The sequence below is a fragment of the Ciconia boyciana genome, chromosome 2 (assembly GCF_034638445.1).
Source record: "Ciconia boyciana chromosome 2, ASM3463844v1, whole genome shotgun sequence".
NCBI lineage: Eukaryota > Metazoa > Chordata > Aves > Ciconiiformes > Ciconiidae > Ciconia > Ciconia boyciana.
The window spans coordinates 71,216,901-71,243,761 of NC_132935.1; the positions used below are offsets into that span (position 1 = coordinate 71,216,901).

Below are 26,861 nucleotides of genomic sequence, written 5' to 3' on the forward strand. Positions count from 1 at the left end.
TGAACTTGAGTGCAGCTGACTGTTTTGGGAGGCCTTTGAAGATCAGAGCCTGGGGTGAATGTAGTAGGTGTATGCACTCTTACATGTTTATTTCCTTGTACTCTATTCAAGAACTAGGTAAAATACTACTGTTCTGCAGTGGACTGAAACCTGTGGCAAAAAAATGATGGAAATTTAGTTGTCTTCTAGCAAATAAATCTAGTTCTGGTTGCCATGAAGAACTCTTTTTCTAGTCAGAGTTGCCCCCTGCCTACCTTTCTTCTTCAAGCTTGTGATTATTTGCAGTAGACGATGCCTCTGGTCCTGTGTTGATATTTTTTTAGGAGTAGAATGTTAGTATGTTGCTCCTCTTGATGCATGAGCAGAAAGAAATTGTAAGGCTTAAAACATTGATCAGACTTGAAATTCAAAATTTGCTTCTGTTTTATCTAGTTTGGTAGTATTTTGCCTGTTGGATGCTAGACAGCTATTACCTATATTCTAATTAAAAGAAATGCTCTAATGTCCCCATCCATAGGTTCTACAGCGATCCTTTTTGCAGTTCATTTTTACACTAATTTTCTTTGCGTATACAGCTTTCTTTTCCTTCATTTGAATTTTCCGTCAGGTAATTATGAAAGGCTATATACCTGTTTAAGTATCACAGAGCCATTTAAAATGTATTTTTATGTCCAAGTGTCTTCCACAGGTAACTGTGCTATTTGATAAGAGGTTTGGCAGCATCTTTTGTGCAGCTTTGGCTTATCAGGGTTGATTGAGCATGTAAAAACACAGCCCATCTGCTGCTTGAAGCTTGGCATGATTCTCAGTATCTTCGTGTGTCAAATACAAATTATATGGAAGATGTACTTCCACACAATTCAAAGGATTCATTATCTAGATGCAAAAGTTTCAAAGTGTACTCAGAATGCTATCAAAGTGAATGCTGTCCATAAGGATAAGCTCGTAGCTGTGATTAAATATAAAAGGTATCTAAACTAGGTATGGAAAATACCACTTCCCATCTTCTGCTTCCTGTTTTTATCATAAAAATATTGGATATGCTAGCAGGAGTCTCCTACAAAATAGGTCTGCCTCATGCAGAACAGAATCCTCTTTTCTATTACATAGCATTTATAGTCGTCATCCCTGCTGCATCCTGATGTTCTCAATGAGAAAAAGCATGCACGTCTGCTGTGACGTTCACATTGGGAATTTCTTGCAGGATTGTTGATAGTTATATGGCTTGTTTGAGTTTGTCTTGCCAGCTAGACAGCACAACAGCTGGATTCTGAAAATACCTATTCACTTTTCAGTGATCCATTGCCCAGGCAAGGTACCTTTATACAGCTCACTTTTTTCTTTGTCTCCTTTTACACTGTTGCAATTTAGAGAGCCGAGCTGGATATGTGTAGTGCTGTATTGTTGTTCTATATGGCAGATATAGCTGATAATTTCTCTAATCAGAGACTATCTACATTCATTTACAAACCCTGACCATTGCAAAGTTCCTTGTGGAAAAAACAAACCCCATAATGTGTTTACTTGCAGTATTATCAGACACATCAAAATTGCCAGAAACAGTTTAACAGTAAAACCATAGACATTAAAGTTCTACAAGATCACTACATGGAGCAGTCTATTTTTAAGCTTGTATGTTGATTGCTAGAGATGGAATCGTTCTTCATCATATTTTGTTTGATTTAAATTAATTGTTGAAAGTCAAGATTTAAATTTTTAGTAGTCCTTCTGATATATTGACCTTATTCCAAGCTGTTGATCTATCACATTACTCACGTTTTTCACCTTTTATGGGTGTGTTGCTTTCTTTCATTTTTACTGCTGACAGCCTTTTTGCTCTAAACGGTAATTAAAACATGAGTTTGACTTGATTTTTCAAGATCATGGCACATGTGATTACCAAAACTCTGAAATGGTTTTGGATGGTAGCATAGAACTGAACTGGAACATTTTCAGTAGGTTGACAGAAATACCTTTCTGATCTGGTCTTTTAGAAACCTGAATTTACTGAGTCCTCTTGTCTTTCCATTAATGACTTGTACATTTTTTTCCCCAGTTGGTCAGAACAATAGCTTGGAACTCATTTTCAGGTTTTTGGATTCTTACTTCTATGCTTAAATCTAGTCTCTGAGCATTGCAGGGTTTTTTTGTATGCTGTTTCTTAGTCTTACAGTTAAAAATGTGATGATCTTTACTGTCATATTCCTTCTTGTCACCTGTTAGATATTCGTTTCCAGGTCTGTGTTCCCTTTTTGCTATTTGCATCTTTTTCACTTCTTTCACTGCTATTTGTCCTCTCTTAATGTTTTACACACTGTTCATCTCAGCCATCTAAAGGTGCTGCTGGTCTTGCCCAAGACTAAATTGGTCTTATAATGTACCTTTTGATTCTTGGATCAGGTAAGTGGATGTGTACCGTCTGTGAGTAAAGGCAACTGGAAAAATACTGTTTTGAGGTAAGACACAAGGTCTTACTTGTCCTGCTGCTTCATGTCAGTTGAGCAGACTTCCTTTCGGTCATCTCCACAGGTCCCAAACACTTCACAAGCATTACAGAGTGTTCATATCTATTGCTGGGAGGTCCAAGTAAAGTGTAGGGACACTGTCGAGCAGGATGGGTTAGGAAAATACACATGGACTATGCATATCAAGGAACATCAGCTTACAGTAAATTACTTACTTTTCCAAGGCTAACAGCATTTGAAGAATCTCTGGATCTTTAAATGTTTTATGAATATAGATATTCTGTGTTTAAGAGCTGGTTACTGGGTATTTCCTAGCTACATAAAAGGTAGGCTGATTCCTATTGGGGCTAAGAACTTCTGCAAAGAGGGTGTTGAAGTTTCCATGAAAACCTTTTAGTCATATGTCATCGGTTATACTATCTATAATGTAACAAAAGGTTAAAGTACAATAATTAATTGCAACTGTTATGCTTCTTTTCTTAGGATACAATCACATGGACATGGCAAGGGCCAGGAGCGTAAGTAGTTTGTTTTATTGTTTATATCATGATTGCTTTCCTTCGTTAGTTTTTATTTACGTGTCTTATAGGCATATATAGTCAAGTAGTAATTGCTGGTTATTGGATTATTCTTTGGGATTAATTTGTGACTTTTATCTACTATTCCCTAATGATAATATTCAGTTAGAGGGATCCAGGTATAAACAGTGTAATTCTGCTGCTATGATTTTGGTGGTTTGCAGAATGGATTTTAGGTTTTTATTTCAGGTTGGTTTGTTTGTGTTTTTTTTAAGCCACGTACCTGAAGTAAAACAACTTGCTTCTGCTCTACATATTTTATTGCCTGCAAATTGATTCAGTGTATTTCTGTATAAAATCTGTATGTCTGTTTTCTGTATGTCAATTGAAATTGGTCTAGTCCCATGGAAACAGTCAACCCACTCAGGGAATTTGGAGATACTGTTTCCATTATCTTGCCTGAATGTAACTCTGATTTTTATTTTTTTTTAACCAAAATGTTATTCTAGAGGTTCCTTAGAAAATTCATGTAATGTAAAATATTAAATGAAGCAGTTCTTGCTTGCTTAAAAAAAATACTTTTTTTTTAGCATTATTTTCATGCTGGGGTTGGAGTAGAAGTTCTAAAATGTTTATATGAAGACCAAAACAAGAAATTTTGAACCCTAAGTAAAGGGGAGTTGGATTCTATGATTAATGGCTTGCCATTAGCTGCCACCTCCTTGGGAACTATTGTTTTGACTGACCTGCCTGAGATTGTATATTTTAGTAGTAACGAGGAAACCATTGGGATTAGCCAAGATTCGAGTCATTTAGAATTTTGTCAATTAATTTTGCACCTTCAAATGGACTAGGAACCAGGCCTAATTAAGGACATGTCTAGATCTGGAGACTTGAGGAAATCATTGATCGCTTTTAAAGGTTCAGCTTTCAGTTAAATTGTCACGTTGGAAGTAGATGAATCCATGATAGTGTCTAAAGTAGGTAGGTACTGCAGCATTTACTGCATGCAGGGATTTCTGTTCTCTCCTTGTGAGTTCCTGCCTCTTCCCTTGCATTTCCACTGCAGTTCATCTAGCAAATTAACTCAGGCAGAGAGGAGAAAGGTGAGTAGCTTGCTTCTAGCTTAGTGTCCTACATGAGGAGTCAAGAGCATATAGAAGGAGGAAGAAGAGGGAAGAAACTTGTAGGTGTGTTGCCTCAGATCACTTCAGTGTGTACAAAACCCTTATTCAGAAGTGCTGACCTCTGCTAATAAAATTAAATTAAAGCTGAATCAGAATCTGAGGCAGCATGTGATGTTATGCAAATTCACTGGGTCAGTTTAAATTACAGCTCTGTTTAATTAGGATTAATTCTCTGAGTGACCTAAAATGTGTTTCTGATGTCTTAGCAGAATATACTGTTAAGACTGATACAGTCTTTACTTTCTCAGCAAATATCTCTCTTCTTCTGTTATAGCGTTAGCCAAAACTTAATATGGAAATGTTGATGTATTGAGGAGTATTCTGTTTGTTCAAAGTTGATGTAGCCTATGAAATGTATTGAAAACTTTTCACGTGGAAACTATATACTTTCTTCCACTTATGGAAAGTAATGTTTTTACTAGTTTGACAGTATTCAGAGCAGATTAACTGACTACCTTGAAAACAAAGATTGACTATAGCACACAACCTGAATTTTCTCTACATTGGACTTGTGTTAGATACAGGTTCTATCAATTTTTTAAATTGATATTTATAATTTGAATCTTTGAGGATTACAGAGAGTTGTCAGAAAAGTTTACTTGTAATTTATTGGAGTTTTTTAATGCTCTTGGACAAGGACCTAGAAACCAGACTTTCATGTTTCCTGTCAGTGATGTAAACTTCAGATCACAAGTTCCACTGTGGTTCTTGTTTCTTTTGCTTTAATGTGTTGGAAGTACAGTAGGAAAGAATGGGGAAAAAAAACATATTGCAGCTCTGAATGAGTGTATAGCAAAATGCGTACGGTGTTGCTTCTAGGAACTGCACTTTATCTGCCTAAGAGAATTTTGACCAGCCCTCCCCTCACAGTGATTGAGTGCTGTAGCTACCTAGATACTGTATAAAATGTGGCTACTGATGCTGTTCCCTAATTTAGGTTTAATAAATCCTTTCCTGGATTTGAATCTTACTGCTTTCTAAGGTCAAGTTTATTCCAGTATCTTGTGTCTTAGGCTACTAAAACACATGTACTGCATTTCATTAACAGACTTCTGAAGTATAATGAACTTTGATTCCAAACCAAGGTAATGATAAAATCTTAGTGGTTATAATTAATCTTGCCAGCTCTATGCTGAATACAGCATTTTCCTGAAACAGACTTACTCTTTCTTTACACACTATGCATACATCATATCTTACTGTATGTATTAGTACCAGTATATCATATTACTGCTTTCCTTCCTGCTTTTGGGTATCTTTTAAGATGCAACTTCAGTGTAAATTGCTTTTGTTCCACCTTACAGAATGTAATGCATAAAAGTACGCTCAGAGACCTTTTCTGTTAATTTTGTATCTGAATATGATCATGCCGACAAGTAGGAATGTTACTTGAAGACTTTGGAGCATAATGTACTACTGTTTCACTACATGTAAATTTTTTCCTCCATCCTTTTCCTTTTTTTTTTTTTTTTCCCCTTTTAGGTTAGAAATTCTGTGGCTTACTTTGTGTCAGTTTCACAATTCTGTGGAAATTGAGGTCAGTAAAAAAAACCCAGTGTATTCTGAGCAATATCAGAATACATAATACTGTACTTAATTCTGCAATAAACGTTTGTATTCAAACTTCATATGTTAACACAGTCTGTAAAAACAGGTTAAAATACCACTTATATTTTAGACAAATGGCTTCTGTATCTGAAAATGTAGCCTAAAAATGGAATAACAAAATACAGTTTTCCACTTGGCTTAAGACTTTACTTTCTTATTCATTTAAATTGAGTAGATAAATTCCCGACTCTGTTTAAAGAGTCTTTTGTGAACAAATTTCTTGTCTTTTAATCACCTGATCGCTATTCCAGCTAGTATACCAACTGTGTGTTTTAGATATCCAAGTGTGTGAATGCTCATGTACAAACTAAGGACTATCTTCTAGAGAAAAATCATTGTAAGTGGTTTCTTGTAGGCCAGATAGGTTATTTAATATGTCTGGCTAATTTTTTTATTAGGCTGCACTGTTCACAATGTGAAATTGGAGAACACAAAGAAAATTTAAGTTTATATATATTCTTAACTTTGTTTTGAGGAAAACACTATGTGATCCTAAGGCTGAAGACTATTGTAATGAAAATGCGAAAACAATTAAAACCTTTCCTTTTAAATTGCTGTCCTTATGCATTTTACAGAGAGTGATTACATTTTTGTGGAGAACTATGGTGTTTTAAAGGTGTTATATAGGATATTTGACAGATGTTCTGCAGTTCTTTTGCTTGCTTTTTTAATAATGAAGTAGCTACTTATCTCTGGCAAGGTAAATTAGTAGGAATAATTACTACATATTTACATACACATAGATGTTACTATTGTAACATATAACATGCTAATCACAGTATCATTGCTATGCTCTGTGTTTACTTATTTATGCTGTAAACTCTTCTCAAAAATAATGAATGCACAGAATACCAGCCACTGAACAGTTGTATCTGTTGTAGAAGTTTGTGGTTTGTGTTATCACTTTAGTTGCATGTTTTCAGCTATTAATAGTATATTAAAAAAAAAAAAAATTAAAAATCTTACTTCCAGAGCAGTGGCCTGTTTTTGGTGGAAGGGCCAGGGAGCGACTGCCTCACGTGGGGATAAGACAAACCAGCTGATTGGCAGGATGCTGAGTTTCTGTAGCACATACGGAACTTGCACAAGGACAAGTTATGATCTTTGGTCGTCTTTTTAAAATTAAAAAAAAAAAACCAACCAAGCTAGTGACTGTCTGAAATACTCCATGTTAAAGCGGGAGCTGGGAGAGGGTAGAGGAGCAGAGCTGTTTGCAAGGCTGCTCGCAGGTATGAGGCTGAGTACTTGAGAGCTACTTGTTGAATCTGTTTTTGTAAGGAAGTGCTACAGATTTAGGAACGTAGAGGAAAAATGACTTGTTCTGTGTTCAAAGTCATGTTTTTCCCCTGGTCTCCAAAGTTTGTTGGCTTTTATTCCTGCTTTGTTCCATCAGCACAGGGATACTGGCAAATACCAGCCAGCCTTTATACCAGAATTACTGCTGAGGGTCCAATAACTCAGGGAGATGTATAGCAAAACAACACAACTTCAGTATGTTTTTGATTAAATGATAGTTCTTAAGGTCTAACAGCCAGCAATTAGGATCCCAAGTTTGTTAGTCTGGGCTTCTCTGAACATAATGTATGTTCTGGCATACCATACATGTTATCCAGCATGTATATTGAGAAGCAAGCATCTATGTAGATTTTATAATCGGTTACTATAAATATTGGCCAGCCTATCTATCCATCCTGTACTTGGAACTGGCGTGCAAGCAATCTTGTGAAGAAGAAAGGGTATGTGATCACCTGCACCTGTCATTTGTTTTGGCTCATGTCAGTTTGTTTTGCTGGCCTGTCAGCTTCAGTGTTCATACATCCATCATGGTCTGCAGATGAGAGTTGTTCTTTTAGTTTTGTTAGTGGTGCTGAAATGATCGTGCTATTGCTGTCCAGTTAGGCACAGACATGTAGAACACTTCTGAAATTGCCTCATATTCAAACTTGTCCTGTGTTTGGATGAATGACTTGATAGCAATTTGCAACTCAAAGTAAAACAAATAGATTTGGGTTTGGAACTTGAAGGAACAGTCTTTCCATCTGTTAGCTTCACAGTCTTTGTCCTTTTCCATATTATACCACATCAGACTGGCGTACCTGCTTGTAAAGCTAGAAGACCGGAGTCTTGTTTTCAATTGCAGTGGTGCATATAGGGAAAACTGTAGCAAAACCCAAAATAAATTAAAGATTTGTCCATCACTGAATACTTCTAAGAAACAGTTAGACAAAGATCTAATGGCAGCATTTTGGGTACTGCTGATCATGCCATTTTGTGATTCCTAAAATACAGCTACCTTTATAGTTATTGAGAAGTATTTGCTTAAATGATAAACTTTATATTTATTCCCCAATTCTTATTTAAAGACCAGTGTGAAATTTCTGGATCATAATTCCCATTTTGTATTACTGATAGGTAATTATATGAAATATAACTAAGATTATTACAATTTTGGCTTCTACTTCAGAAGCTTTCCACAGGATTATGAAGATTTTGTTCACTTAGTGCGTAAATTATCTCATTGCGTTGCACTGCTAAGGGAATTGTCTGTCTGGTACTGAGCAGGGGTGGGAATCGGAGTGATCCCTTCTTGTTCCTTCTATTTGAGAAGTTAGTTACTTGGCAGAAATGGGATGTTTTGAGGGTTTTTATACGCGAGACTGGCAGTGATCTTGGGGCTTACATCATATTTCAATGAACACTTAAAAACATAGCCAAAAGCTGGAAGGTCTTTTAATATGGGTCATCCCATTCTGAAAGCTGCCTTTTCTGTTGCAGGTCTTCAGCAGTTCTGGTTTAATTTTCCCCTTCCAGCCTCAACTGTTCTGTGATTCTGTGGCCATCTGAATTTATTTAGAATTTTTCTTTCAATTGAGTATTAATATCCAGTGTCCAATTTGAAGGAGAAATTTTTCAAAGCCTCCAACAACAGAAGATGATAACACTTCTGATATGTACATTAAGCAGTCATATATGACTTCAAAATGTGCAGGGGGAACAGTAAATACCTGATGCCTGATGTCCTGAGAATTTGAATCCTTAATATTTAAGCTATAGAACAATTTTCCTGTAGCAGGTGCTTTTCTTGGTTATCTGCAAAGAGCTGAACAATACAGGATGTAAGAGGAAAGTTTGTGCAAGAAAATGCTAATACTTTTAAATGATTTAAAAATTCCTTACTTACGAAAAGTAAAACTCTATATTCCATGAGGTAAGAAGCGAGCAGAGTCACTGTTATATGAATGTCTAGAAGTATGATACATCCTTAAACATTTAAGAGTTCAATGTTTACTTTTTTTATAGTCCTCTTGTTAATATAATTTTGTAAGTAGCAACAAACTTTATATGTCTTTCACCATAGTGCTAGAATAGAGATTGTTTAAAATGTTAAATACTCTTGGTATAATTCAGTTCTCTGTATGCAGTTTCTACCCGTGTATATTCCTTCAGAAGAAGAAAGAAAAAATCCAGTGTTATATGCCAATAACGTCAGACGTGTAATGGCAGAGTAAGTATGTTGTAATATGGAATAAAAATAGATGTGTGATTTTAATTTTAGGATCAAGAAAATGTCATGAAATAAAGTCAGTGTAAGTTGCCTGCTTGCAAAGAAGTTTGTGGTCTGCAGTAGTGTATACAAAACGTTTTATATAGAAGTTGCCTTCCTCTATGAGGAGGCCAGGGAGCCACAAATACAGCAGGAACTGTAGGAGTTGCTTAGTTTTTTAACATGTCTTCATGTAACAAGCCAGTTCTGCTTGCTGCTGTGGGTATTTAGTCCTCTGGGGAGAAAGGTATAGTTGAATTGTATGAAAGTTAATGTAATTGAATTTTGTGCTACTGAGGTTGCATTTTAAGCTATTACTTTTCTAATGAGATTAAGAATAGTTTCATGTATTCATTGTTAGCCTGTGGTTATTTCAAACAGTAAAGCACAGGAAAGCTGCTTGTGTTGGAAACGGAGCACTGATACAATGCAAACAACTAACTGAAGTTGAATGTTAACGTGAGGACACTTAACAACACTTGTCTATAGTATATAATAAAGCTAACATTGAATACGCAGACCTTCATTATCTTTTGATGCATTTTTAGTTAACCTCTCTTGTTCATTCATTTTTTTTGTCCTTTCAGTAAATCTTCCATTAGTCAGTACATGGTTTTTCCAGTGTTTACAGAGAACCCTCAGGTCTATGATCATTAATAACTCTTGAAGGATTTATGAATCTTTGTACTCCTAATTTTAAAAGAACTTGTGAAATCTTAATTTCCTTTGTGTAACTTCTCTTACCTTTCTAAGTTACCAGTTTCAAACAAAGGCCAGTTTGTAGATAGAAACTGGTAATTCTTCTCTGGTTTATAAGCAGAACCCAGCTTTATGAGTTTCCTTAAGGATGTTGGGCCTATAATATAACAATAGATCAATACTCGATCCGTTGTATGAAAGGACATTTCTCACAAAAGAAAAAACAAAAGGATCTGTGTGAATCAATCTGTCTTAGAGTTACGGTGGCCTCAAAGACTTTTGTAGTTAACTTAAGACAGTCAGCTGGCACTACATAAAAGTGTTGTCCACAGACTTTGGGTAGAAGGCTGTGTTATGAAACCTTCATCCTGAACTCCACTCCAGTCAGATGTCAGGGATTGTGTGGTGTAAGGGGAAATTTTGAAAGACTACAGAAGTTTACAACAACCTGCATGTTGAAAGCCTTCCCTTCTGTGTGTGCATAGGAGGAGAGAGATGATTTTCCTCTTCCTTTTGTTTCTCCCTCCCACCTCTGAAGAATCAGGCATTTGGGGTAACAGAAGTGGGATGCAGGTCTAAAGGGAAGACTGTCAGAATGGGGGATAGCAAATATGGCTTGCTTTGAGGTGAATAAAGGGCTGCAGATGCTGGGTTGATGTGAAAGGAAAATAAATGTGTTTGGATATCAAAGTTCTGAAGTTAAAATGCAGATGGGAATAAACCTGAATGCTGGCTCCTGGATACTGTGGATTACTGGAGACCAGTTAAAATAACATCAACATAGCCAAAATTTATTTACTTCTGACCAATTCCAGATGCTTACTTCTAGTGGCAGTTCTCCAGACTCTCTCAGTTCATTCATATGGCTTTTGGTGTAGGAGATACCAGCTCAGATGCTGTCAGTCGGTTCTGGAGCTGTAGCAGTTGCAACTCTAGCACCTCAGGTGCTATTTAGTGCTAGCATTGCACCCTGTATTGCTGAATAAAGGACAGTATTACTGCTTCATCTAGATTTGTCTCTCTTGAAGATTGAATTGGTGGCAGTGTACCATTTTGATGTCAAGAGGTCACTGCAGGATCTGTTTAGATGTCTGCTTTCCCCTGCCTCCCCACCATATTTTTCTGGAAGAAGAGTCTAATCCTACTGGATATTTTACAGCAGCAGAGGTGGCGGTCCCAGATAATAATGCATTTATGAATCTAGAACAAGTGTTGTGGCAAAACCTTGTGTCTTGCCCCTGATTTCAAGGGGAATTGATAGAACTTGCAGAGTGCAACAATAGATAAGATTTCCACTCCTGAAATCTGTTTGCCTTCGTCATAATCTTGTTTTGTGAACAGCTTCTGTTAAGTGTTGAACAAAGCACTTGACAGGATGTGATTCTTATGCTGCTTCTACTTGTTGACTCTATGGAGAATTTTTGGTTTGGCCTTATTTGTTTAGATTTTCTATAGGCAGCCACAAATGCGAGTGATGGGTGTCTCTAAATACTTCCTGTTTACTTATATATAAATTGAATATTTGACAAAGGAAATGCTGTCATTCACAGAGGTTTGCTTCCTTAGGACATTAGTTTCTTACAGGACAGATGAATTTACTTGCCCCAAAAGTGAAATCCAAAGTGAGCCTGGCCTTTTGGCTCTCTGTTTTAGGCCAGGGACTTCAAGCATAGCTGTTCTCGTGTGCTTCAGGTTCCTTCAGGCAGCTATACCAATAACAAAGGAAATGCCATTTTTAACCTGCTGTAGCACTCTATATGTCTTTATTGTATTCCTTCTCGTCCGGGATGACGAGGATTGTACACTTGAAGATGCATTCAAGTGTTAACCCACCATTTGTATCATTAATCTTTGCTGCTGCCATATACCACCCATTTGAGTATGAACACTGTTTTGTTTTTCCTGGACCATGTTGGGGATGATCATCTCATTGATGTGAATGTTGTGACCAGAAGTTACTCAGTCCGGATTACTATTCTGCAAGCACCCTTTCCCGCTGCTTTTCAGGACTTCATTTCACAGACTTCTTTTCTAAACTAAACTTACTTTATGTTTTAATTAATTCAAATTTAGTACGAGCTGATCTCTTCTTGATTGATGGTGTTTGACTATTTGTGCACTGATATGTCACCAAATTTCACAAGAATCCAGGTGATACACTTTCATTTTTTTAAAGGACGCTGTCATGGTAGAAAATTAATTTAAGGCTCACAACTTCTACAGACCTTTCAGTTGAGCCTGTGGCTGTTTGCTTCCTGCAGTGCTAACTTGTAGTGATATCTTTTCGTTGCAGTCCTCATCAGGAGGATAAGCAAGATCCAAGCCTTAGTGGTTGATCGCTTTACAGCATCTATAAAAATCCAAAGTTTCTTTTTAAAAGGGTTTCTTAATCTCACCTGTTCAATTACCAGTATTTTAATGTCTGTGATCGTCAATCTTTTTTCTAATTGTCAGATATTTATTCAATAGCATTGGGCCAAAAACTAGAATCATGTGCAGTCTTGTTACAGCCACTCAGGTCACTGTTCCCTCTGTTTTGGGGATTATCTCTGTAATTAGAACTGGAATTACTCATGCAGGATAGCCATAGCTGCTGAATAGTTACTCCATACTCGTCTTCCTTTGGATCATTTTCTTATTCTGCACAAAAGGTATGTGCAGATTAGATTAATCTACTGTTTAAAGTATGGACACCTACTTATTCCCTATCAATATGCTTTGCATTTGATTTTCTCAGACAACCTATTTTGTTTGAGTGAGTCTGTCGTCTTTGGTCTTTCTGGCCTTGTTCTGACTGCTACCTTGTTTAGTCGATACCCATCTCATCCACAACATGATATCAGGAAGTCTGTTTAGAGTCACTTTCAAATCACTGAAAATGTTGAGTGCTTTTAAATATGGCAACAGTCCATGCAGGTTCTCTCTTTAAAATAAATAAATAAAATTTGGTGATATCTTGAGTTTTAATTCACCTCATGTGTTCCTTATTGCTGTAATACAGTTCTGATACCACTGTGCTACTAAGTCATGCCATGTAGATACATATTATATTGGCTCAATTTTGTAAGTATTACTTACAATTACAAAATTATCATTTTGGTCTTCATGTGTGTGAGCTGTTATATATATATACACCTTACATTGATGGTAGTCCATGTGGATTATTTTGATGTGTTAATTTATTAATTTCAGCACTTACTGTTTCTAGTTGAGTGTCAAGCTTTCTGGTTGAGTGTCTGTTTTCTAGTTCAGCGTCAAGCTTTCTGGCCTACGTTGTTACTTTTTTTTTTTACATTTTTCTTGTATCTTCAAAGTATTAACTCACGATTTACTGGAATTACAGTAGTGTTGTAAAATTGTCAGTGTGTAGACTTGAGGCTTCAATCCCAGGTCTCCTAGAATTATTAGGAACAAATCATCTGACCTTGCCATCACAAGTATTTCTAAAAATTTCTCAGTGATAAAGGAAACATCTCTACCACTGTTAAAGCATTGGAAAGTACTTCATTTTATTAATATGATATGTCATCTTAATTGTTTCCTAATGTAAAGTACTTATTGCATACGATGGCTTTTTTTGCCGCTTGACAATTTTACTATCCTCAGCTAGTAATAAGTTATGTCACTGTTTATATTTTTCCTTGTGCTTTAAAAACAGTAGTATGCTTTTTAACTGCATCAATTGCAACTTTTTCTGTCTTTACCTTTCCATATTGTTTTTCTGCATCATAGTTTCTAATTTACTGATAACCATTTAAAGTTCGTTTGTTTTGTGGTTTGTTTGTTTGGTTTTTTTCCCCTAAAAAATAAATTAGTTGTCTCTTCATGGTGGGATTGGAGCCTTTTGCCTGTTGAATAGATTCTTGAACACCTAATTTTCATTAGCACTTTTATTCTGGAAGACTTCTGATACTTGTCATCAAAATACTGTTTAGGGTATAGAAATACTGCTTTAAAGAAAAAGTAGGTAACTCTTCCACTCCTACTTTGCAAAACAAAATTAGTTAGTTTGTTACCTTACTGTCCTTTAGGGCTCAAATATATTTAAAAGGTGTATGTCAGTAGCTCAGCTTCTAGTTAGTTAAATGTACTTAGCGCTATTCATTTTGTACACACATAAGCCAGTGGTAGTGCAGACAGCTAATTGTGAAAATCTGCACTGCAGGCTTTTTGTGCATGTCTAAAGTAACCTCACCCATAATTACAGATGTAAGCTGCTTAGATAATTATACACAGACCTGTTGGACACTTACGAACATACAAACACCATTTGTTTTGCTTTAGTTTGTTAGTTTCTCTTACAGAGACTATCTCAAAATAGGGAAGAATATGGTTTAGATGGTACAATTTGGAAAAAAATGCAAGTTAAAATATTGCAACTTTGTTAATTTTTTATGCATATGGCAGATGTTTAGACTGAAACCTGATGGAAACTGGACACCTTTACCCCTTTGTTTTTTCAAAACTGTAAGCACCTCAGAACTGAAGTTCTGTGAGCATTTCTGATTTGAGCATTTCATTTTTCTGATCTTTCTGGTGTTATAACTCAGCATTACAACTTCAAAATCCCTAGCTAGGGTTATGTATGAAGTTTCTTTTGTGGCGAGCCCAGAAAGGCAGACTTCCTGTAGAAATGCCAAAATATCATAGTCTGGTTTGCATTTTTCCAATAACTTTCTTTTTCTTCTCCACTTACACAAACATTTAAAGACATGTTTTTGTATTTACAGTAGATGCTCAAATCAATTAAAGTGCAGAGTGTTAGACATGGAACTTGAAAACATCTGTCTTCCTTATGTTTTCCCTGTCAAGTCCTTGCCAGGATTGCTTTCCCCTTGCTGGAGCATGTCATACTGTTAAAGCACTAAGTCTTATCAGCTTGACATATGAGGATTATGGTTTTTTGCTTTTGAGAAATGAATCCTCTTTTCCAGCATGCTGGTGAAGGCAAAAAATACTACAGATAGTCTTCTGTCCCCATTTCACTTTTTGTCATCTTCTACATAGTCAAAATCAGATTTTTTTTCTTGCAGGCTTTGACAGTATCAGAATGTGAACTCTGCCACTGTATGTAATATGGTAATGCTGGTTGCTGAAGAATAGCCTTGAGGATGTGGGTTTACAGTAGCTTACTGGTCTATCTTATGGCTATTTGTTGTATTTTCAGTGGCCAATTAAGTCTAACTTTGGAAAAACTGCTGTGCTCTCTGCCTATGCTGTCTGAATTTTTATATGTGATTCTGTAGAGGCACTGGTTGGATGCTCAGCACTCAACTTTGAAATTCAAGGCTTTTTTTGTCCCTTTTATACCATCAAAGGCATGAGGATCAGTACAAGTGCAATTACTGAAGTGCTGGAGTTAACAAGCATCCATTTGTTTAGGTTTCAGGCCATATACAAAAATGGAGATGAGAACTACATTGTGCACTCTGTTTATTTCTGTGAATGCTGCAAGAGTGGCAATTAGGCAAACGCAGTTACTGAACAGGGTTAACTCTATGCAGCTTCTTGCTAAGTTTATTTTCTCAAGGAAGAAATAATTTTTTTAAACAAGTAATATTTTGCAACAGTCTGGTTTGAACTACATTTTTGAATGCTGACAACACAGAGAACCTGCTTCATTTTTCACTGTTTGAAGATTTGTGATGTACAAGCTTACAAGACCAACAATTAGAGGGCCCATTTTCTTAACACAAGGGATAAATGCAGCTGTTAGCAGCTTCTTTTTCTGTCTAAAAATTAAACTATCATGAGATACTATATTTGTGATGTGAATTCCAGACTCATGACTGGACCTTCATTTGCTTGGAGAATGTCACAAAGTAGTAGTTCTCCAAGGAGAGAAAAGGGGCTATCTACCTTGGCTTTCCAAAACTAAATAGGTGAAAGCTCTTCAGCTTGGGAAAGAAAGAAAAAGAAAAAAAAAAAAAAAGTGGAGGGTTGTTTTGAAGGTCAGTAAAATCATGAGTGTTCTGGAAACGCATAGTAAGGAAAGTCTGTTACTTTCCATAGCAGAAGAGATAGAAAGCATTCAACAGTAGATCAGCTGAAAGTAAATGGAAATACTCTTCAAAACATGTACAAAATTGTGGCATTCACTACCAGATGCATAAAATGAATTCATCAGAGCTGAGATATACTGCAAAAAAATTTGGTCTGTCAATGATTGTAAAACACAGTGGTACCAAGTCTCTGGTTCAGGAAGTTCCTATACAGATGACTACCAGAAGCTGGGGTTATTTGTCCACCATGTTTTGTATGTCTTTTTCCTAAACATCTGATAGTGAAGTAAAATAGCAAATTTGATATCCTTTTAATGTTTTCAGCACCCTATAAAGATTATAGCTGATTTAAAGGGGTTTTTTTGAGCAGCTTGTGGAATATTTTCTAGATTAGTTCACAGTTCTGCTTATTAACAATGTAAAACATTTTGAAAATGTTTTTGTTGAAGCGTAGATTCAGAATGTCACAATATTGCCTGTAATATTTTCTCTCACTTTGCATAATATTACAGCAGTCACATTCTGGTTTATGTTCAGAATTTTGCGTGCGTAGTGGATTGGAATGCAGAAAATGAGGAAGTTGATAATTTGTTTTTATATTATGACTGCACAAGTGTTAGACATAGGGAGCTGTTTCGTGTGAGAAGTCAGGATATACCAAGTACACCTGTTGTGCGTAACAGATTAGGTTTGCAAGAAGGCTTTTGGGGTTTTTTTTTTTGTTTTGTTTTGGTTTTATTTTTTTGAAGTGACTTGCTGACTTTGGAATTTCATGTACTGTGATGTCATGAAAGGTAAATAGCTAGTATTTCAGGGAAGGTAGGGAGGGAAAAAGTGTCAAGGTATGTCAAGCCCGACATGCATGTCTGGCCATATAAAATTGCTGAACATTTAAAAGGCCAGGCGTGGGTTAACTGACTGTGAAAGCAGAGGTAGTATGAAGAAAAGAGGCAAAAAAAAAAAAAGCTTCCAAATGAAGGTATGGGAAAAGCTGTTATATTCCTAGTTTATTAAAAACATTGGTTTGCACTTGCAATTTGCATCTCAAATCTCAAATTGAAATGATCTTTTTTTATTTCCTAGCAGTTGAATTGAAGTAGAGAAAGATTGTCCTGGAGATAAGTTGGAATAGTTTGGTAACTGGTTTTGTAGAAAATCCTGTGAGTTGCAGTTGCACCCAGGCTTTACAGTGAACTCTAGTATGCCAGTCTTTATTCTAAGAAATTGAAAAATTCACAAGTCTTAGCACAAATAATGAACTTTATATGTTCCCCGGCTTCAGTTTCTTCAACATTCTGAGCTGAAATCAAGGTCCTTTTGTCTTAAACTGCTAGCCCTATACAGCTTGTGATTTATCTTGTGAACTCAAGAGCCCCTTGAACTCTAGTTTATCTGGCCTTGGTTGATCCTATGACTGAACTTTACTGTGAGCAAAAGTTGTTTCTTCCCCTTCTTTACTTCTGATCTTTGTAATTCTGAAAGTCTGGATGTATATGTAAGCACACTGTTTCAGTTCATTTTGCTTTTTTTGCAAGTCCGAAGTCTGGAAAATTGCCAACAGGTGAGCAAGAGAAGATGTTTTTATCCTTCTCAATCCTGTTTTGTGTATGTGTTGACACTGGGCATACATGCAGGCATTAATTGTAGTGGGAAGTTTCCTGTACTGATAGCACTAGAAGTGTGGCTCAAATACTGCCCCTTCCGTAAGGGGTGCACACAGCTATAAAAAGATGCAGGTTGTATTTTCCCCTTATGGTTTGGCTGATTCTGAGATGATCCCTGCTTTTGTTTGGAATTTGTTCTGTATCATAAGTTTGGTTTTGGTTGTTTGTGGGTTTTTTGGTTTGTGGTGTTTTTTGTGTTGGTGGTTGTTTTTTTTTTTTCTAATTCCTCTTTGGCTAGGCTCCTTCGACATGTTGGGGGACCATTATTTAAGAGAAGTTATTTAAATCTGGCATTGGTTCTGGGATGGCAGTCAGTCAGGCTTCTACCCTCCTCCCAGGTTGAGTGGACTGATCTTTCTTAGTCATCTTTCTTTTGATGTGTTTGAAAAGCTTCTAGCTTTTAGTTTTAACAAGTTACTGTTTTTTGCTTTGGTTTGCCGCCTTATGGTTATGTTTTAACTTGTCTGTCTTCTCTGTTTTCCTTGAGAGAACATGTTTTTTGTTTTGGTTTGGTTTTTTAAAAAAGTATTTTTGTTCTAATTGCCACCTTTAATCAGTTACTGAGTCATATGGATTTTTTTTTGTCCTTTCAGAATATTTTTTGATAAGTCTTGTCACTTCTCCTGATTCCCTAATATGGTGTGTTGTTTTGTACCACAAATGAACACTTTACGCTTTCAGTTTCTTTTTTTAACTCATTTTTAACCAGCTTCCCCTTTTCTGTGTAGTTGCCCTGTGCTTCAGCTGATCGCCCGTAAGTTCCTGTATTTCTGTTGTGTGCTATACCTACTGTTGCCTTAAGATCTGATGAAATTTGGTGTAATGTGCCTGGCTGGATAAGATCTTTGATTATTACCACGTTCTTTTATGTAAGCTGCTCTGGATAGTACTGCTTATAGTGTGTCCTTGCTGCCCTAGGACTTCAGCTATTTCACTGACAGTTGACAGGGAAGTTTATAAGGTTGATCTAGTGCACACACAGTACAAAAGAAGGGAATAGGAAGTAATCTAAACTGGCAGGACCAACTCTCCTTCTTTCATCCACCTCTTTTTTCTTCTTCCAAGGAAAATTGATTTTGTATTGTATAGTACCAGTAATTTCATATTGTATAATACCACACTATACTGAATACCATATAATATAAGCATTGATGAGACCTTCAATGCCTGATCTCTAAGTCAGGCAGAACTTAGAAATGGATTTAAATCCCCACAGCATGGGGGGAGTTCTTCATCTGGATTTTACACAACATTCATCACTATGTTAACCATAAGTCTATGGGGTGAAATACGGTATCACAAGAACTTCTTGTCCATTCCATTAAGGTGGCTTACTGATTTGCAAATACTACTAGGACACTCATCATAGGAGGAGTAGGGTGATGAAACAGGAACAGATCAAGAAGTGAAAAATTTGGAGGAACTGAATTTAATTGCTTAGGATCGCCCATATGAGGCAATCTAGCCTTCAACAGTCTGCAGGATTTTAAGATGCCTTTTCTATGTACTTGTATCTTTTTGGTTTAGTTGTTTTTTTTTTTTTCCTTTTGTTCCTTCCTGTTTGTTTCTTCTTGCAAGGGGGAGGCTGTTCATCCAAAATCACTACCCTGTATGTCATTGTTTTATTCATAAGTAGCTTATAAATAATATCTAATTTTTTAATGTATTTGGTACTTTTGAGCTTGAATATCTATTAGTGAGGTGTTCTTCCTGAATATTTGACTTTGTCAGCCTTAGAGAGGAGAGAGAAACCCTGATCAGTAGCTTTAATGTTAAGTGCATGTCTTACGCATTAGAATTCCTGAAGTTTGACAATTAATTGGTGGATAAAAGAGAACTGGCTTATGTTATTTACGTTGGCATTCAAAGGCCTTGTAACGAGATTCTGGGGAAGAGCCTACTTAACAGAAATTAAGTGGTTATTGCATGAGAGGTAACTGCCATTACAGATCAAACTGTCTATAATAAAGCGTAGAATTAAATGCGGAGTCTTCATCAAAGCCAAAATGACTGTGGCATGCCTCGGAGTTTTGTATCAATCTTGCCATTACTGTATATTAACTTCACAGATTAAAAAGGTGGTTCGTAGTAAGGTAGAAAAACCTGTAGATGAAAAGAATGAAGGTAAGTCAAGAAAAAAATTTTGTGAAGACTTCATCAAACTAGAAAAGGCTGCACAGAGATAACGTTCCATTCTAATATAAGTAAAATGAAGTATAATGGAAAACATGGCAGATGAGTAACTCATATGGAGCAGTGTTTGCTTTCTAAATTGTGTCTTATGTTTGTACACTGAATTCTTAAAGGCCTTTTCCAAAATGAAGTGTCTTTCTCTCAATGTTGGCACAGCAAATGCAGTGCAACTACAATATCAGGATTTCCTTGAAGTATCTTTTGGTGCTGCTATTACTACAGAGCATCAAGTTAGAAGTAAAGCAAAAATGAGTACTTAATTGTTTGGCATATAAAAACTTGGGAGTATTTTTTCTGCTACATTTCTTATGTCATACACTTAAAAATAAACTCCAAGCAAACACAAGTTAACTCTACTTGCTTTTATACTTTATGTTCTAACCACTCTTTATAGAGAAATGTTGCCTGTTGTATAATTTTAGTATTACTTGAAGGTAATAGTTGTTCTGTTCAGGTGGTTATTGATTTAGTAACATGTTAGTGTAATAATAATATAAATATTTGATGTAATTATTAATATGTATTTTTGTTCTAGATTAATAATTTTGAAACCCTTGTTATTCACTTCTATGAAAATATTAAGAACTTAAAACTCTATGCACTGCCTAAATTTTCACTCGTGTTCTTTTATATTTTAATGTACTTGTGAAGTCAAAATAGATGTTCTGCAACGGGTAGAGTACCATATCTCATTCTTTTTACGTGAACTTTCTTTTATGGGCTCTTCCTGGCAGTTCTTCAGAATAGAAAGCATAATTGTTACAGGATTTCTTGTTATAAAAAAGAGTGATGGTCTGCTCAGTTTTCTTAGATTATCTTGCTTACTGTGTTTCTTTGGTTTATTCAAGGGCGTTGGGAGTTTCAGTGACAGACTATACATTTGAAGACTGTCAGCTAGCTTTGGCTGAAGGACAACTTCGTCTGCCTTCAGACACGTGTCTTTTAGAATTTGCAAAGCTTGTGAGAAGCCTTGGGTGAGCATATACAATATTTCTATGTAAGGTGCATCTTTATTATATACCTATGTTTATATCATTTTCCCTTCATATTAAAATATTGCATTTATGAATATATATGGAATGTTGTCATATTACAATTGGGGAAACACTAATATAAAATTAAACCAATACTGTTCTCCACTTGCAAACAGCACCCCTAGATCCTGATGAGTAGAGCAGGTTGTAAAATTAATATTTTCAGTCTGACAAGTGAGCAAAGTGTGTATGAAGGGTTCATTCCTGAACAAAACTAGAAGACACCACCTGAAGAGGGTCAGGAATACTGTGGGATTCCTAATATTTGATGCAGTTAAGAGTCAATTGCCTTTTCCTGTGACATCTATGAAGGGAGAACAGTGCTGCTATAGCAGTCTTGTGACTGGATTAATGTTATAATAGTGAGGGCAGAGGGGTCACCCTTTCCCAAGAAGCACAAAGAAGTGGTTGATCTTTTGAGTAGGTTACTGCTAGATGTACTTTCTAATGAAACTGTAGCTTGGTATATGCAGTGTGGCTCCTCTCTTCTCATAGCTTCAGTTCCCTCTGGCTTTACCTTGCCGAAAAGCTTCAGCAAACAGTGAAAAAAATCACATAAACCAAATAGTAGAACTTGTTGCTGCTGTTTTCCAATTTTTTTCCTGTTTCTCCTCTCAACCTGTTGAACAACCACAAACAAAATTTACAGCCTTATCCTATTAACTGCTTTAATACACAAACACCCTTTTCCATTTTTTGACTCCTCACCTGAAAGTATAGGGCATAGTTTCATGTTTCTGTTCTGTACTTTATTTTCTTTTACTAATTTTTCCTTCATCTTCCAGCTTGTGTACATAAATGAAAAAAGAGAAAGATCTATTAGAGAATAAGGAATGTAGGACAGCATACATTATGCATTCAGATGACAAGCATATATTAATTCATTGTCAGGACTTCCATCTGAAAAGACTTCCAGTAGGATAGGAGAGACTTCTAAGGGGAAACCAAGATTCTTGCTTTGTTGCAAAGGCTCTGAATTTACAGTAGTAAGAAAAAAAAGCAAACAAAACAAAAAAAAAAAACAAGACAAAAAACACCCATCTCTCTTTATTATGCAGTTGATAATCCCAGGATTCAGTTTAATCCGCTTGTTAAATTCTCTGGCTTCTGTCTGCTCAATTTAAAGCTGTTCTTTCAAATTATGCTTTTCTGGGTTTTTGTTTTGGCCTCTAAAACAATTGCATGCATTTGTGAGGTTCCCCACAACCCAAAAGTTCTCTGTCTGGTTTGAGCAATTGTACCTTGCTGAAATATTATCCTGTCTTGATTTGGATATGTGCCAGTAAGAAGGCTATTATGGTGGTATTTTTCTGGCACAATTGGATGAAGATTGTAATATGACTTCATCTCTAATGCACGTTTGATGGCAATGCAGTCATTTTGCTGTTTATTCAAAGGTTTTGAGGCCAGGGGGGCATTAAGATCATCCAGTCACATCCCTAAATAACTGGAACAGTAAATTTTATCCATCCAGTCTTAATACTTGTTTTTGAGCAATAACACACCTTCAAGGTAACATCCAGTTTTAAATGCAAGATTTTTATAGTAAGGCAAATCCAGACTTGTTTTTGGTTTAGATTCTTGGAAATCAGGTTATACCTCAGCTTGCTACACTGGAGAGTTATTTCTGTTCACGTTATGTATCTACAGGAGTCATTAACATAGTCTGTAAAATTTGCTTAGTCTGTGCTCAGCTGGGTGGGATCCAATCCAGAAGCCATACAGCCACAGCAGCGAGTTCTCATGCTTCATCTAATGAAGAGCTTGGGCTCTGTTAATGCAGCTATACAGCTGCCAGGTCATAGCTGGCTGAAACTCAGCTGCCTTGTACTGAACTCTGTGGTAAAATGACTGCTGTATCAATGAGATCAATTGATCATAGTCTCATCTTCTCAAATTCTGCATTCATTAGTCCTCAAGCAGTTATGCTTCTGTTGAGCCTGACACTCTATGTCTGACCAATGAGCTGATTACTAAGCTATGTGCAATCTTTATTGTAGCTTTCATACATTGTAAATCCTCTGCTTCATTTGATGATTTATTCCACAATTAATTACTCTACTGTTTAAAGTAATTCTCTATTTGTACTTTGACTGGATCTATTACCATGTTCTAGACATTGAAGCTGGTTTGCATTTTGTGCCTGATTAAAGACCTCTTCAGATATCTTCTCCTTCAGAGAGTGTTACTACAGTATAATTAAGTCTCACCTCCATCTTCTTATGAGATGCTTTTTATGAGCTACTTGAAGGTAGTTGCCTGCAAGGAGATCCTTAAGTTCTGATTTGAATTGATTTATTTCTGTTGTCTCAAACTTCTGTTCATTCTAATTCCAGCATTCACTTTGCCCATGAACTAGAAGGACCTTCTAGCCTTAATTTTTGTTCCCCTTTCTTATGGAACCATGGCTTTTAGGCCATCAGTAGCTCCATAGAGAATTCCCAATTTTCAGTCAAATGATTTTCTAATTTTTTTTAGTTGTGATTATTCTCAGTTTTAATTGTTTTATTTTCTGAAAATTAGAGATAATTCTCTCCTCTCAAAAAAAAAAAGTAGCACATATTGCAATCCAAAGTAGAAAACTTTTAGTGACTGTGTTCTGCTTGCCATTAGATGATGCTTATAAAGTCAAGTCTTGATGTAAATTTTGCTCAAGTAATTCTAGTGGTCCAGGCCTTTTGCATCTTGGGGGGGGGGGGGGGGGGGGAGGATGCAGGGGGAAGTATTGATAGCCTCATCAAACTTCTAGCCAGATTAAGGATCATCTGTTTGCTTATCCTGTGCTTGATTTTTTTTTTTAACTGATCTCTTCTCTTTCCTCTTGCTTTCTGTCTACCCTTCAATTTGTTAACATTCAGTACTCTGCTGCTGCATTATTTACTCTAATTGCTTCCTGGTTGTTTTTTCCCAAATCTTTCACTTCTAAAACCCCTGGTATGATTTGGAACATCTAGCAAGGGTGGATGTGTCTCACATCCTTCTGTTTTAGTCACTGTTTTCTACTTCCTGATTTTTCTTATTAATTTGAAGTCTTTTTGGCAAATATTCTTTAAAAATTAAGATTTTTTTTTTACTTTTTCTAATTTTTTTTTTGGAGGCTAGGCAGCACTAATAATACTTGTACAAGATGGCACATTTTCTCTTCCAGTGTGGTAGCTGGCTTCTACTTTGTGCATCAAAAAGCAAGAAGTATGGAAAGTACAGCGAGAACATAATATGGTATCATGGTGAATGTGCATTTTATTATTGGTATATGTGTGGCACAAGGCCCTTTGGTTTGGCAGGTTCTTGGTTTTGTGTATGCATTTAGTACACAGACTCTGAAGTTCTTTGTACTTTTCACTGAAGACAGTATGGCTTTGCTGATTATGTTCACTTATTTTAAAAGGTATGGTTTGTACCAAATCATCTTTTTCAGGTCAGATTTCAGAAAAATCCCCTGTTCTTGCCTTCTAGATTTTGTAGCATTCTCAGTAGGATTACTCTTAGTAATTTTTATCTTTAACAATGGGCAGCAATTTATTTTTTAATTCTTTTTGGATCCTTAACTGTCTCCTTTTCTTTCCTGAGCCTGAGTATTATTGGTGTCTTGTACCCATGTGATGTGTACTAGTGCTGTCTGCCCTGGAAGAATATTCTACAACCTTAGCAAGCCTGCAAGGTTTACTGCCTTAAGCACTCCCTGGCCCTGGTGAAATTAAATGTTAGTAAACCTACTTGTGTTGAATCAGTTCTACTGTCTCTTAAAAGCCATAGTATTTTAGTAAGAATGACCTAAATGAAATAGCAGTTCCATTTTGACCACTACTCTCCAATATTATCTCATCCAGTTGGCCACAAGGATCCTACTAGGCAATGCTGCTATAGGCTAGGAAGATCTGCAAGGAGGAGATAATTACCTCATAGGCCTGGTGCCTGTCTGTTCTTGCTCAACAGCCTTTACCATCCAGACTACAATGCAAACTTCTGCTGTCCATGTGTGCCTGAAATGGTGGTTCAGACTGTAGGTAGAGCTTTGCATCCCCAAAGTAATAACCCCTCACAGCTAACTAACAGTGCCATGACTTCAGAGTGTTCAGAGATCATCTATAACAAGAAAAAACCTCTGGAGGATGTTGTTCCTTTGCATGCATGATAAAAGCAATACTGTCCATTACAGGAGGTTATCACGGATCAGGCTTAACATAGCAAATACCAACCATGATAGCCCCTGCCATGTGGATCAAGGCAGGGTGTGCCAGAGTATTTGGAAGGTCAGTTTTGCAGCTGTTCAGTATCCTTTCTCCATTATGACAAGAAGTTGCACAGAAGTACATCAGCAGACATAAAACTGAAGGTATTGTGCTTTTCTGGCTTAGGGCATGTTTCTCTGAGCTTGCAGTTTACAGTAGCTAGCTACAATATCCAGCTGTTCTTATGCAACTTCCAGCTCTGTGAAACACTAGAAGGTTTTTGGCAGGTTCCCAGCATGCAAGAAAGGAGCTTGTTTTCAAATAGTCAAATGCAGCTAAAACTAGCTTTAAGGAGGTAAGACATCTCACTTGCTAAAAATAGTGGTAATTATGCTGCAAATATCCTACCTTCAGGGATCTGGTTTTCCTTGTAAAGTCTGCTGTGAAGGATTTAATGTTCAGAGCTGTTAATCTTAAAATGTCCTTTCCATCTTCAGGGACTCAGGAATTACTTTTTGTTCTCTTTAGTGCACACTGGCCTAAAAAATTAAGCAAAACACCACAACAGCAAATAATGTTACATATTGTAAAGCCTAGGTCCTCCATACAAACAGGCATGATTTCATGAGCAAAGACATCCACTGTTGGCTTTCTAGCTTTTATAGCCTCCATGGGGATAAAAGTAACAATTTTAAAGGAAGTGAGACATTCAAACCATTTCATGTTGATTCAGAACCTGTTGTGGTATTTGGAACACTTGGATTCAAGACTTCAGCATAGTAGGTCATGGTCATCCACACATCAATTACTTTCTGATTCTGAAAGGGCTAGAGGGAAGTGAGCCCACCAAGTACAATGCAGTCATAGTCAAGCTGAAGCAATAACTTTGCCTCACTGATCCACATACTCTTTTTGAGGTTGGCTCACATCTCTTTCTACATCTAAAAAACCCAAACCACAAGATGTCTGTAAGATTCGTGGTAAGCCATGCTACTTTCTGTACAAGGTTTTGCCTTCAAACTTTTTAGCTTTTTGTACTTGATTGACTGGTGAAGAGGAGATTTCACAAGTCTCGAATACTACTCACCAAACAAGTACTCCCTCAGTTCTAGAAGGTGAATTTTGAGTCAATTCATTGCAAATCAGATCTCTCTGATTTAGAGACAGATGTTAGACTGCGTGTTCTGTGTCAGTGGTGGCTTATCTCAAGGGAGGATTCGGATGCCAGCTGTCCTCATCCTACAGTTAAAATCCATTTCAGCTACTGCAGTGGGGATGTATTATCTGTGGACATTTCTTATATGTAATCCTGCATGTGAGAAGCTGAGTTCTGTGTGCATCTCAAATCCTCCATGGATTCCTTTGTCATTGTTCCTGCTACTTTTCTACTTGATAATGGAAAATGAATGTTTGCAGAGGAGTGTTTTGCTGCTCTTTTTATACTGTCTAGGACCAAAACTTAAGATAGGTGCTTTAATGTCAGGGTGGAGAACATATGAATGTTGTTAGGGGCCATAGGTCTCTGGAAGAATTCTTGCATGTTTAGGTCTTAGAATTCAGAAATACAGGGCTTGGCATTGTTTAGTTAGTACATCTTTGGTAAGTCAGTTTAGGTAATGGCAGACGGCATAGTAGTTGTGCTTTTACTTAAAAGCAGTGATTTTTAGGAGGGGTCATTTTAGCAAGCGATTGAGGTCTGGAGCTGATGTAATGGATAATCTTCGTATCAGAAATGCTCTTACCTTTTTTCAGAAGCTTCTGAGAATGCTGATATT

At 36.6% G+C, this 26,861-nt stretch overlaps 1 protein-coding gene across 4 annotated transcripts in view; it reads left to right on the forward strand.

Moving 5' to 3' along the window:
* The window catches only part of LPCAT1 (lysophosphatidylcholine acyltransferase 1), a 71,027-nt gene that overhangs the window by 24,443 nt on the left and 19,723 nt on the right, over positions 1-26,861 (forward strand). For 3 of the 4 annotated variants that reach the window (XM_072852947.1, XM_072852946.1, XM_072852945.1), the window contains exons 7-10: positions 2,949-2,983; positions 5,653-5,707; positions 9,201-9,283; positions 20,729-20,854. In XM_072852947.1, the coding sequence (XP_072709048.1) occupies positions 2,949-2,983; positions 5,653-5,707; positions 9,201-9,283; positions 20,729-20,854 (299 nt within the window). The remainder of the gene's footprint in view (positions 1-2,948; positions 2,984-5,652; positions 5,708-9,200; positions 9,284-20,728; positions 20,855-26,861) is intronic. The other variant, XM_072852948.1, reaches the window with a different exon arrangement.